Source organism: Paroedura picta, chromosome 8 (assembly GCF_049243985.1).
Source record: "Paroedura picta isolate Pp20150507F chromosome 8, Ppicta_v3.0, whole genome shotgun sequence".
Lineage (NCBI taxonomy): Eukaryota > Metazoa > Chordata > Lepidosauria > Squamata > Gekkonidae > Paroedura > Paroedura picta.
Genome location: NC_135376.1, coordinates 21171436 through 21185427, shown reverse-complemented (window position 1 = coordinate 21185427; position 13992 = coordinate 21171436). Strand labels below are relative to the sequence as shown.

At 44.4% G+C, this 13992-nt stretch overlaps 1 protein-coding gene across 1 annotated transcript in view; it reads left to right on the top strand.

The window, feature by feature from the left end:
• Nucleotides 1-304: 304 nt before the first annotated feature.
• KCNAB1 (potassium voltage-gated channel subfamily A regulatory beta subunit 1) overlaps nt 305-13992 on the top strand; it is a 176373-nt gene continuing 162685 nt past the window's right edge. The window contains exon 1 of the mRNA XM_077348618.1: nt 305-486. Coding sequence (XP_077204733.1) covers nt 341-486 — 146 coding nt within the window. The 5' untranslated portion in view covers nt 305-340. The remainder of the gene's footprint in view (nt 487-13992) is intronic.

The following is a 13992-nucleotide window of genomic DNA, read 5'->3' as shown; positions in this document are numbered from 1 at the left end:
CAGTCTATGACCATGTGAGGTTTGAGTTAAATTAAGAAGGATTAAGGTCCATCATGGACATTGGTTAAAGTGAGCTCGTTGGCAGAAATTGCAGGGTGACTCACTATGCCCCGTACTCTGGCTGTCTGGTAGACAGCTGGCATCTTCTTCTCATGGAAGCACCATGGTGACAACCAACTGGAGAATCCAGCGGATGTAGCCATCTGAAATTTGAGAAACAGTCTTTTGCTTCTTGCTTTGGAACATGAATCCCTATAAAGTGGCTTGCACAGACATCCCACCACCCAAAACAAGCATACAGAAGTTCAACGAAGGACCTTTAAAATTTAAGAGACAAAGTATGGTTCCTAAAATGAGTTCTCCAGTAAGGTGCTGGCTTGAAGGATTAAGCAGCCAACCTGAACAGAAAGTGCTACAGAAGTTTTTGCTCATGCACGGACTGTCGGTACATCAAACTGACAAAGCTGTCTCAGGAATGAACTACAGGTATCTGCCAATATGCCTGCAAAGGCTGTCTGTAGAAGAGGTTGTGCAAGACTAAACTGATGAGATGGCGTAACTTAGATTCTAACTACTCAGTGATTCATCCTGTGTTGTTTGCATATATTGGGTCGGAACTCATCTCAGAAGTCTTAATTTACAGACATGGTTAATCTCCTGGGTTACAGTATTCTGACCTCATAAATCAAAATACTTCTGATTGGATATATTTATACCAACAAATGTGATAATTTATTCAGGTTGCAGAGTTTGATGTGTTTCTACCCTTCAAGGAACTTTGCCGTGGCCTGAGAAGAATATTGGAAATTGTACAAAGTTTAGAGAGGAGAGTAAATAGGAGATCCTTTGAAAAGATCTCCTACACCAGGCGTAGTCAACCTGTGGTCCTCCAGATGTCCATGGACTACAATTCCCATGAGCCCCTGCCAGATGGCAGGGGCTCATGGGAATTGTAGTCCATGGACATCTGGAGGACCACAGGTTGAATACCCCTGTCCTACACGGCACACTAATGGCACCTGGTATTGTCATTTAGTAATAGTATGACGGACTCCCACACACTTCCCCACCTTGAGTTAAATTTTCCCTCTAAATTAAATGCTGTTCCCTCACAGACTGAGCTGCTCTTGTTGCATAGTTTCTTTGTTAGAAAATGATGCTGACTGTCCTGTCCTATCACTGACAGATCTTTTTAGCTTTACTCAGCCCTTGAATTTCGTCGGAAGGTGTGGAGCCCTCTTTTTTAAAATCCTTTGTCAGATTTTTATTTGACATTGAGGTTAAGGGTAGTTGGACTAAAGGTTTCAAACTTGTGTGATACAATCCAGTTATTCTACAATTTAATGTCAATACTTTGACATACCCTGGACTCAACAAGGACAAAGGTTTTTTTTATCTCACTATGCATGCTAACCTTATGTAACTTGTGTATCCACATTCCTCACAATTTATTTTAATTGGGATTATGTGACTGTTAGTAATATATAATGTAATTTTGATTTCTACTTTCTGGTCCCAGGATAAGATAGCTACCAGCTTAGCTTCTACTTGTAAGAAAGTTTCACACTGGTATGGAGACAGATGGGGCTCGGCAGTAAATAGTAGGATGTGAGCTGTGGATCACTGGCTTTGACAGTTTTATTTCTGATATGTCTTTGTGAACTACAAATGGGTTCGAGGGGTCTGATTGGCTGGTTTGGCAGGGAGTTATCATATGGCTGTGTGTGGATGCTGTGACACAGTTTACTAATGGAACAGGATTAACTTTTGCTTATATATTCCTTCTGTTATGATGGTCAGTTCTTAGTCTGACGAAGAGTGCTTGCACTCAAAAGCTCATGCCTTGAATAAATCTTTGTTGGTCTTAAAGGTGCTACTGTACTCTGATTTTATTGTGCTACTTCAGACCAACACGGCTACTCATTTGAATCTACAATTTAAAGTTCTTTATTACAGGGTTTTAAAATTTTCATAGGCATTTCTTTCAGATTTTCTTTTTAAACTGATTGATTCTACTCACTGTATTTGTCTTTGTGAGTTCCACTAAACTACCCTGGCTTCTACAAGGTGAGTACCCTTCTGTTAGTACTTCCACTTTTCCTTCCTAGAAGTATCAGTATCCCTCTGACTGCTGAGGACTCTCAAACAAGTCTGAGGAAATCTTCACATCTGATTCCTCCTTTTTAACTGGGCAGGGATCCTCCTCCCCTCCTTAGAAGAATTTTCACCTCACTGCCTAAATGTCCACTGCCAAATATCTGCCCCAGTTCTCCAGACACTGTGTAGATTAGCTTTCAGTAAAGAGACTTAGTTCTCTAACCAAAGTTTCTCCTCAAAACATATGGTCAGCTATGGCAGGGGTAGTCAACCTGTGGTCCTCCAGATGTTCATGGACTACAATTCCCATGAGCCCCTGCCAGCAAATGCTGGCAGGGGCTCATGTGAATTGCAGTCCATGAACATCTGGAGGACCACATGTTGACAACCCCCGAGCTAAAGCACAGACAGGTTCTGTCAGACAGCATTTAATATTACAAAAAGGAAGGAACAAATTTTGAGTCCAGTGGCACTTTTAAGATCAACAAAGCTTTATTCAACTAAGCCAGTTTAGAAAGAATGAGTGTTCCTTATTAACAACTCATTTTTTTCTGTACTAAATTTAACAGCCTGTAATAACACGTGGATTTTCTTACCCCCCCCCCCACCATTACCTATGAAATAAGCATTCTTTTTTGTTTTCGTGGCGTGAAAATGTTCAGCAATGGATGGAACAGATGAACAAGCATACAGTTAAACAAACTTCCAAACCCAGCGGAAGCCTAGCAAGGAAAGTTCCGTAAAGCAGCGAGCAAAAAATAAACAGCAAAAGTAAAATCCGCTGTCAACATGGCTGGATTTCCTCCCCTTTCTAATTAAGGAGTCTAAAGAATCTATTACTTTGTCTTGCAAGTTATTTTGTTCCTTTGTAGTCTGTAATGAAGGAAGCAGCATGCAAACCACTCTGCTCTCCGTCCACCATTAATCTACAAGCATCAGCAACCTTGTTTGCTTTTATTCCATAATGCAGCTCCACTAAAATCATGCGTTTTGTGATGCATAACTGCACTTATTTAACATGGGTGCTCTCCACGTATCCACTGCCAGTGAAACAAATGAGCAGTTACACTTCAAAAGAAGCATGGTTTTCGTCATTTTGTGTGCATACTGGATCACGATCTGGCAGCAGGAGATGCTCAATCAAGCTCCAATTACCTGCAGTGAAAACAGGCAAAATTCCTTTTCCAGCATCCACACAGTGCTGGGGATTGTTCTGATCCTTTCTGTGGCTTGTAGTTCTGTAGAGTTTGTGCTTCTGCCTGTCACCCTGCCATCATTCATGTTAGATGTGTCATACGGCTCAAGAGAGACTCTGATGGAGGGAGAGAGCCCAGCTCCCTCCAGATTGTCTTCCCTTGTCTTAAGAAGGCAAGGGAATTTTGCCAGATAGCCCAGCCCCCCCCCCGGGTCTGTCTCTTGATTGTATGGTTGCCAACCTTCAGGTGGTGGCTGGAGGTCTCCCTGGATTACACCTGAGCTCCAGGTGACAGAGATCAGTTCTACTGGAGAAAAATGGCTGCTTGGGATGGTGGACTCATTAGCATTGTACCCAATTAAGTCCCTTCCGTCCTTAAAACTCATCCTCCGCAGACTCCACCCCCCCAAATCTCCAGGAATTTCCCAGTTTGGTTCTTAGGGTTCCCAAAGGTGGGTCAAGATATTACTGGGGATTTTAAGGGTGGAGTCTGAGGAGGGAAGGGTTTGGGAAAGGGAGAGACCTCAGTAGGGTATAATGTGATCTCCAGGAATTTCCCACCTTGGAGCTGGCAGTCCTGGTAGTTAACCTTCATAATGCTACCCTCCTTAAGGCTTGCCTGGTATCTGCTTTTTTGTCCTTGGCACCAGGTCAATCCATGCATTTAACTGAGCAGCTCCATCTCTTTTTTAGCTGTGTTTATGACTGCTTCTAATCTGACAACTATTTTATGAATACTCTTTTAGGCTGCTGAAGGTTTATGATGCTATTTTCACTGGCTAGTTTAAATATTTTGCTTTTTATAATTTCTATGGGTTTAATGATATTATTGTACTGCTTTAACTTTATTTTTACTCAACAGGGCTGTCGGGGAATGGGGCGGGGACTGATATTTTTAGATGCTACAATGTCTGGCTGCATAACTGAAATTGACTCCAGTGCCTTGTGGAATGCTCTAGGATCCTCCTCTAAACTCTATGGTTTTAATTTTACAGTATCCTGAAATGCAAAGATATCATTTCAAGTTATGCAGTCAGAAGTGATTGTGGTGTTGCAGGATGACCTTTGCATAACTCTCCCCCTGCCCCGGTCTCCCAACAGTTGCCCTATCTCTGAGGTTGCATAAACATTTTTTTTCTAAATAAATACATGCTAATATTTTGGACTGAGGGGTACACTTTTTTTCACTTACTCAGACAACCAGCTACTTAATCAATAAAGCTACAAAAAAAAAAAGAAACCTGCAACAGCTTCCCTGGACCAGACTATTGGTTTTAGAAGAAGAAGAAGAAGAAGAAGAAGATGATGATGATGATGATGATGATGATGATTTGGGGTTAGATCCAAAAATTCCCTTTGGGGAATATAATGCTTGGGGTTAGATCCAACAACTCCCTTAACCGATCAATGTTCCTTGGATAGAAAAAGCTGCCTTTTTGAGGCGCAAGGCTCTTTTTGCTAGACAGAAGGAAGTCCTTGGTTCCAACATTCCCCCGTCCCCCGTCTCTTCCTATACTGCAGGAAATCAGTTTTTTCCCAGGGAGTCAATTTTTGCTGTCCTATAACCCTATTCTCTGGTATTACAAATGTGTTTAATGAGTTTCAACACTCTTGTGTAGGTCTATAGAACATTTCTGGAAAAGTGATAGCATACTTTACACTCTCCAATAAAACATAACTGTCAGTCCTGTAGACTTTAAGTGTCTCAGCAGGACCATTTAAGTAAAACAATATGTTTTTAAAATGGCTTTCACCATGGCAAACATCCCTTAGTTTCCAGACAAAGCAGCACCAGAAGGCATATGGCTTTTATCCTTTTGACTAATTAAGATAATTAAATGCAGGGTTACGCCTTGGTCAGTGAGCAGTGCTATATATGTACCATGTAATTGCTTTATTAAAACAGTAAACTTTATAAGCACTCCTACAGTGACAAAACATTATAGTGTTGAGCAGTAATTATAAAATATCTTACCATAAAAGGGGAGCTGTAAAGGATTTTTTAAATCAGAACAACAGTGCTAGTTCTGGCATGAGGCTCCTCATCAGGCACAGACAGAGCAACAGATGTTGGTTCTGTGGCACTAGAAGCAGTTTCTGCTTCCAAATATGCCCCACCTGACCTCCTTAAGGGCCAGACTGTAATGGTCACAGATGGGCAGCAGGGTATAACATAGAAGTTGCATCTAAGGCAGGGGTAGTCAAACTGCGGCCCTCCAGATGTCCATGGACTACAATTCCCAGGAGCCCCCTGCCAGCATTCGCATTCGCTGGCAGGGGCTCCTGGGAATTGTAGTCCATGGACATCTGGAGGGCCGCAGTTTGACTACCCCTGATCTAAGGCATTGGACCCTTTCACGGTAGTTTGACCTTTCCCTATTTTGAATTGACTCCATGATAGTGACTGAGTCAGTGAGAGCCTATATAATCATAGGTCCACAGGAAATCTCTTTCAGACACATCCCCCCTCCTCCCATACACACCAAGCTTGCCCTCGGCCAAGGTCACCATGAGGTAGACAACTTGTGGTCTTATTCTAGGATCCACAACCTTTTTTTTTTAAGCCTATAAGCTTATTTGGAACTCTAAGTGGTAGGTAGGTGCAAGTAGGAAGTAGTAGGTAGATGCAAGCGCAAAATAGCTGCCACAGGAAGTGTAACGAGCTTTAAAAATGGCCACGGCAGGAGGTGGAGCCAAACACAGAAGAACCCTGAACCTAAGAGTGGTATTAAAAAAAAAAAGAAAAACACTGTGAAAAAGGTGTATAAGAGATAATAACACCAACACTGTTTTTATTTTATTTATTTAGGCCCCACTTCAAGGTTAGAAAAAACCAAAGAGGGAACTCTCAGAGAAAGTATCAGTAACACTAACTAAAAAATGCAATGCTGAGAGTAAATATAGGCTTGGTAGTTAAAGATGCCAGATGAAGCAGATGAATATGATATGTATTTCTAAATTATCTTTCCAGTAAATATTTCTCTCTTTTAAACCTCAAAGCACTATGAGTCTGGATCTGTGCCTCATCCACAAAGGAACTAATAGCTGCAGACTTTCAAAACGCTCTGTTACTCTGCGGATTGTTTTTCTCTGGAGGGACTCCAGACCAAGCCAAGTCCAAAAATCCTGACAGTTGCCCATTTTGAGGCTGGCAACTCTAGATGGGACATTGTCCTACAATTTGATATTATCAATTGCCAGAAAGAGTCAGAAACTATGAAAACGAGCTTACCTCCAAACCTCCCACCATCTAAGATATTAGAAAATACTAGGGGCCAAGTTGGAAAGATTATTCAGGAATACAATGGGCACTAGATTGGAGGGGTGGGGTGGAGGAGCTCTGCGGATGGCCTCCCTCTCCCTCAGGACCTGGAAAGGCTGCAGGCAGCTTTTATGGAACTCATCGGCAGGGGCAGCTCTCATGCAGCAGGGATCTGCAGCCTCCTAGCCTCAGAGGGAAGTGTAAGGGGGAGGGGGTGGTCAGGGGTGTGTGACGGAAGGCAACTGGCTGGCCGCTGGAGAGACAGGCAAGTCAGTTGGAGGAGGAGGCACTCAGGGGCCGGGACAGCTGCCCTTAGTGGGTGTTAAGCGCTGAGTGGCACTTAAGCCATGAGCCACACTCCTCCAAGGCCTTACCAGAAATTTATTATGTGGAACAGATAATTGCTACCAAGGAAACAGGCACCATAAGGATTCAAAAAGTCAGTGGGAATAATAGCTCCTTTTGATAAGGTGTATTTTTAATGGTGTGTTCCACCCCTCCATTCAAATTACATTAGTTTTAGGTAACAATGCGTAGAAGGACTGCTGGTTCTCTGTAACTTGGTCCTTTAAATACCTTGAAAAGAACAGATTGCTGATGTGTTGCCAGGTCTGATGAAAATGCTACTGTGGTCAGCTCAAGTGAAATAATAGAACGGTGAAATAGTGAAATAATAGAACGGAAATCCAGGCAGACAGAGGCCCAAGGGGCAGTAACATTATCGGGTAAACAGGTGTGAGGTCCTGTTGGACTACGGCTGTTAATAGATGAACGTTAATGACAAAGCATTTAGGCTTGTCAACTCTAGTCTGGGAAATTCCTGGAGATTTGGGGGTGCAGCCTGGGGAGATGGGGTTTGGGGAGTGGAGGCACCTCAGCCGGTACCGCCAGAGCACCCTCCCAAGCAGCCATTTCCCCCAAGGGAACTCCTCTCTGGAGAACAGTTGTGATTCTCGGAGATCTCTAGGCCCCACCTGGAGTGTGATCATTCTAATAGCAGATGACTAGAGGCCTGCAAGAGCCTCTTGGTGTGCAGAGTGGTAAGGCAGCAGACATGCAGTCTGAAAGCTCTGCCCATGAGGCTGGGAGTTCAATCCCAGCAGCCGGCTCAAGGTTGACTCAGCCTTCCATCCTTCCGAGGTCGGTAAAATGAGTACCCAGCTTGCTGGGGGGTAAACGGTAATGACTGGGGAAGGCACTGGCAAACCACCCCGTATTGAGTCTGCCATGAAAACGCTAGAGGGCGTCACCCCAAGGGTCAGACATGACTCAGTGCTTGCACAGGGGATACCTTTACCTTTACCTTAGAGGCCTGCAACCAAGGACTGGGAGGTCAAAATGGCTCAGAAGTAGGGTTACCAACACCTGGTTGGGAAATACATTGAGACTGTTAGGGTGGAGCTTGAGAAGTGCAGGGCTTGAGGAAGGGAGATACCTTCCAAAGTGGCCATTTTCTCCAGCTGAATTGATCTCCTGTCACCATCTGGAGGTTGGTAACCTTCCCCAGTAGCAAGCCAGCCTGAGAGGCTTCTGAAAAAGAGCTGGGTTTTTTTATACCCTGCTTTTCACTAACCAAAGAAATTCTAAAGAAGCGTACAAACACCTTTCCTTTCCTCTCTCCACTACGGACACCTTATGAGGTAGGCAAGAGAGCACTGAGAGAACTGTAGATAGCCCAAGGACACCCAGATGGCTGCATGTGAAAGAGTGGGGGAAATCACACCTGGCTCTCCAGATCAGAGTCCACCTCTCTTAACCACTATACCATGCTTGCCACTGCAAAGAGCCACTCAGTTTAGACCCAGCCAGTGGGACCTGCAGTGCCCAGCATTAGTGGCCCAGGAGGAGCCAACTGCTAAGCTGACATCTGTCACTCTTGCCACACCTGAGCCAAGCAGTGGTGACAAAGGTAATGAGGCTTCTCCAAGCTATCAGCGGCTCTGCAGGGCAGTGGCCTACCAGAAACTTACCCTGGAAGTTAAATGGCCAGACCGGTCCCGCCTGTTGCCCTTCTCCAGCCTGAATCCTTTCCAAGGTCTCTTTTCTCCCAGACCTTCCTTGGTCCTTCAGCCTGCCCAGCATTCTCTAGGACAAGAGTAGTCAACCTGTGGTCCTCCAGATGTCTATGGATTACAATTCCCATGAGCCCCTGCCAGCATTTTCTGGCAGGGGCTCATGGGAATTGTAGTCCATGAACATCTGGAGAACCACAGGTTGACTTCCCCTGCTCTAGGATCACAGTAATTAAGCCCACCACAGTCCTCCTGTGATTTGAAGGCCATTCAGACACTTCATCAATCCCACCAGCAGCACACGATCCCATCATAAAATACATGTTTGTTTCAGTTATATGAACCTGCTTAACATGAACAGGGCAAAATCCACTTTCCACTTTCCACACAGTAGTAATTATCCCTTTGTTCCCATCATGGGTTCTCTGCACCATTATTATTTATTATAAATTAATCTTGGCACTAAATATAATGGATATTTCTGGTCAAGAGCCATATCTTGCATCCAGGTTTCCTGCTGGCAGTGTTTTTGTTTCCTAAAGTGATTTTATTTTGTTTACTTGGACCATTTTATCCCCTTACTCCCTGGTGGAAGTATTGAAGACAGTGCTTTATTTGACTGATGTCAACCAGCCTGAGAACTTTTCTAAAATGACAGTCTTGTCTCGGCCTGGAGGGATGTAAGAAATTCCATGTGTATTGGGGAACATACTGGTAGAAATCAGTTATATTTTGGGCTTCCATGCCTTATCTCTAATACAGACCAACATACTATATAGGTTTCTTTAAAAAAAATACCATCCTGAGCCCCATGGGAGGGCGATATAGAAATCTAATAATTAATAAATAATACATATCAGACCATTTCCGCATGAGTCATTTTCCTCGGTTCACCCTCTGCTTGTTTGCAGGGTTTATTCAGGCTTCCTCGTGATATTGCTTCCTTCCTGTGGCTTTCCCAGGGCTAGCGGTACTCTGCCTGATCATTGCCCCCTTATCGCGGGAGACAACAAGCAGCAAGTCGCAGCAGGGATATGAGGAAGGGAAAAGTTGGGCTGTCACTTTCCCCGCCCTCCCAACTACCCACCCAACCCCGAGAGTCATTTCCACCCTCCTCCCCCTGCCCTTTTTTCCAAAGCCCACTTTTGCAGGGTCAGCAAGGGAGCCTGCTCCCTGGAGCTGTGCTGCAGAGGCAATCTTCTATATATATTTTTTAAATAAAAGGATGGAACTGCATTGCAATGTGGTTCCAGCATAATAAAATTACACCCAGTCTACTTCATGCATGCATTGATTGACTCATGCTTAGGTGAAACCGAGGGGGAGGGGAGATTTCTTTCTTTCTTTCTTTCTTTCTTTCTTTCTTTCTTTCTTTCTTTCTTTCTTTCTTTCTTTCTTTCTTTCTTTCTTTCTTTCTTTCTTTCTTTCTTTCTTTCTTCCTTCCCTCCCTCCCTCCCTCCCTCCCACCCTTCCTTTTTAAGGGACTATAGCCTGACCATGTGAGAGGGAGCCAAGGCAGAGAGCCAGATCACCTCACTGCTTATTCCTTTGCCCCACTGCACTCCTCTTTTTGCAGCCATGCTGGGGAGCCAAGGAAAAGCAGCTGCTTTCTCCTTCACCCCTCTGCGCTGCTCACTAATCGAGCTCTCCTTCAAAGGGAGGGGGGAAAGACATGAAAACACCGCTTCACTAACTTTAAATCATTATATGTTGCAGGGGATTATTTTCCTATGTTTTTGTGGGGGGTTGGGTGCCTCTAGAATGCGAGAATACAGCCCTGAATGGCGATTGGTGGCTGATGCCACGTCACAGTGATTGACAAGCCAAAATGGTGGTGGTAGGGGGGGGGGAGCGAACTGTCCTGCCTTCCGCTCAGCCACCTGACTTGTCAGGAAGCAAAAACTCGGGACAAGGTAGTCTGCAAACACGGGAGAAGACTTGCATCCGGAAACGAGCAACCATTTGTTAGCGGAGTGCGGATTCCTAAACAGGAGGCAGAGCATCTTAGATGCCTCCATGCGAAAAAGGTCTCAATGGGTAACACAGGCTGAAGGTATCAGCAAATTAAGTATTCTGATTCGATTTCACTAGGAGGAGCTCTTTGTAGCTGTGTGCACTGAACCTGAGCGGCAGAACTGAAAGCCGAACTGGGTAAAAAGGGTCTGTCAGAATTTCTGAGGCAGAAATGATCTTCTTTTTGTCCAAGGGTAGTCAAACTGTGGCCCTCCAGATGTCCATGGACTACAATTCCCATGAGCCCCTGGCAATATTTGCTGGCAGGGGCTCATGGGAATTGTAGTCCATGGACATCTGGAGGGCCACAGTTTGACTACCCCTGTTTTTGTCTGCAGAATGCAAAGGGTGGATGATGGTGTGAGGTGGAGCTGGGCTGGAGTCCAAACATTTTTGCTGCGCCCCCTCTCAACAACACTGGTAGTAAATGTTAGGCACAAATGTGAGGCCCAAAGTGGAAGTAGATGTTCTTCAGAGTCCATGTGTGCCTGCCTTCACCTCAACAATGATGATGCCATTTTTGCCATTTTTTGTATGACTAACTGAGGTGGTCCTTGCGGCAGCGGGGAGCTTGTACACCTGTGTTGTGTTGCTTAATATCTTTCCACAGCTACTATAATGGTAATAATTATTTCAGCCAAAAAAAGTGACAAGTAACATTTGATGCTGCCTATATTGTGAGGTAATCAATCTCTCTCTTTCTCTCTTAACAATGTTTAATATAACCTGCCCAGTCACTTGGACTTTTATAAAATGGAATCTCTCTGAAAGGGGGAATGGTGCCCTTGGGAATGGAAGTGCTGCTTCTACATATTTTGATATGGGAGAAATCCAGTCAAATCCAGCTTAGATAAAACAGCTGCAGTTCTTTGGGGAGTGACGTAGCTGAATTTCACAGTGGCATTAGTGGAGGCATTAGTTTTTAGGCTGAGAAGGATCACGGCAAGTCAAGAGAGACTGTCCTTTAAAGCTGATTTGGTTTAAATAAGCAGAAGTCCCTGGATGCGCGTTCTTTTATCTATTCAAAACTGGCTAATTTATCTTTAAATTAGCTCACTAGCAAAGAGAATGAAACAGAATATTGGAACAATTGGGCCAATCTGAAAGCCAGAGCAAACAACAACCTAGTCAGGATGTTCGCTGGAAGTTAAGAACCTGGCTTGAAAACTGGCTATATACATATCATCATCATTATTATAAAACATTTTAAAACATTACTATTACTACTATGAATATATTTTTTGGCATCAAGTCACAGCTGGTTTAGGATGACCCAGTGGGGTTTTCAGTGATGGGTTGCCATTGCCTGCCTCTATGCTACAACCCTGATGTTCCTTGATATTCCTTGGAGCTCTCTCACACAAATACTCACCAGGACTTATCCTACTTAGCTTTTGAAATCTGATGAGAATTAGGCTAGCCTGGGCTATCCAGGATGGGGCAACAAGTCAATTAATATGTGCAGGTATCAACAAATCTAAGAAGGATGCAGACACAGAGCTGTGACTCTTGGCAATGTTTTCATTGGGCTAACTAATATTTAAAAGGGAGGGAGCTTTTGAGTTAGAAAATAAAGTATGAGCCGAGACCCTACCAAGTCTTCTGCAGGTTCTAGAATTACGGCTCTTGGGGCTCTTTAAAAGCGATGCTATGGAGTATGGGACTCATGTGACAAGAAGCTCTCCTCGTGTAATTGGGCTACCATGAAGGAGGGAATCCTGGAAGATCACATCTCCTTGTGCCAGCAAAAAAGCTAGCAGTATCCAACTCCTGTTGTGTAGGTGCAGATGAACATTCATCTGGCAGAGACGAAAAGTCTTTATAACAAAAGAGTCAAAATTGAGGTCTAGCTTTGTACTAATGCATTTTAGAATTGCTTCTCTGTTTGGAGCTTAGTGTGTGGTTATCTTATTGTGTTATTGTTTTAATACATTAACTTTTAATACTGTAAATATGCAGTAAGCTTCCTTTAGAGACCCACTAGGCCAAAGGTTTCATATAGGCTATGGCCACTAGAAAGCTTTTTTTTTTTTTTAGATGATGAGGGGGATATCGTGTTTAGTATGCATAAATAATAAATATGAACCAAATTAATAATAAATAGTGTTTTAATTGACTGGAACTCAAAATAGTCTAGCATTGCTAGTTGAACTGGGCTACAAAAATTCAGGAAAATATCAAACAAGAAACCTACATTGTAAAATGAAGACCTTATAGGCCTACAGTATAAAATATGTTCCCTAGTAAACTTCTGGTTGGATGCTGACAGTCATCTTAGAGTATGGATCTTTCAATCCCTTTTGCAGCTGCAGAAAGTCTCTTCATAGATGGTGTTGGGTTAGGGTTGCCAGTTTCCAGAACTGGAGATCTCCTGGGATTACAATTATTATTATTATTATTATTATTATTATTATTATTATTATTATTATTATTATTATTATTATTATTATTATTATTATTTCGATTTATTTCCCGCCACTCCCAAATGGCTCGCGGAGGGTTACAATGTCTTAAAAAACCCATTAAAACTCCCATTAAAAGACTTTAAAATGTCACAACATGGCAGCACAATAATAAGATCCCCTTCCTACCCCCATTCCTAAAAAAGGGGGGTGGAGGAGAAGGAGGTCAACGATGTTCAAGAAGCCCGGGGGAGAGCAGTCGATGTACCCCGGCAGCCCCAGCCTCAACCATAGACCTGGCGGAAGAGCTCCGTCTTGCAGGCCCTGCGGAACGTTAAAGGGTCCCTCAGGGCCCGCAGCTCACCTGGGAGCTCATTCCACCAGGTTGGGGCCAGGACCAAAAAGGCCCTGGCCCTGGTCGAGGCTAGGCGTGCTTCCCTAGGGCCGGGAACGACCAGAAGATTCTCACTCGCAGAGCGTAAAGCCCTGTGGGGGATATAGGGCGGTAGGCGGTCCCTCAGGTATGTGGGTCCCAGCCCGCGTAAAGCCTTAAAGGTTAGAACCAGAACCTTGAACCGGATCCGGACAGCAATTGGTAACCAGTGCAGCTGCCTCAGCACAGGCTGGATGTGGGCCCTCCAAGGTGTGCCGGTGAGGACCCTAGCGGCTGCATTTTGTACCAGCTGGAGTTTCCGGATCAGAGACAGGGATAGGCCCGCGTAGAGCGAGTTACAGAAATCTAATCTGGAGGTGACCGTTGCATGGATCACAGTGGCCAGGTGTTCGGGGGACAGGTAGGAGGGCGCTAGTAGCCGAGCTTGGCGAAGATGGAAAAATGCCTGGCCGGCTACTTCCCTGACCTGCGCCTCCATAGTCAGGGAGGCATCAATGCTCACACCCAAGTTTCTGGCCTGGGACGCGATGGTAAGATGCGCCCCTGCCAGGGTGGGTAAATGCGCTTCCTGTTCCCGCCCCCTACTTCCCAGCCACAGGACCTCCGTCTTGGAGGGG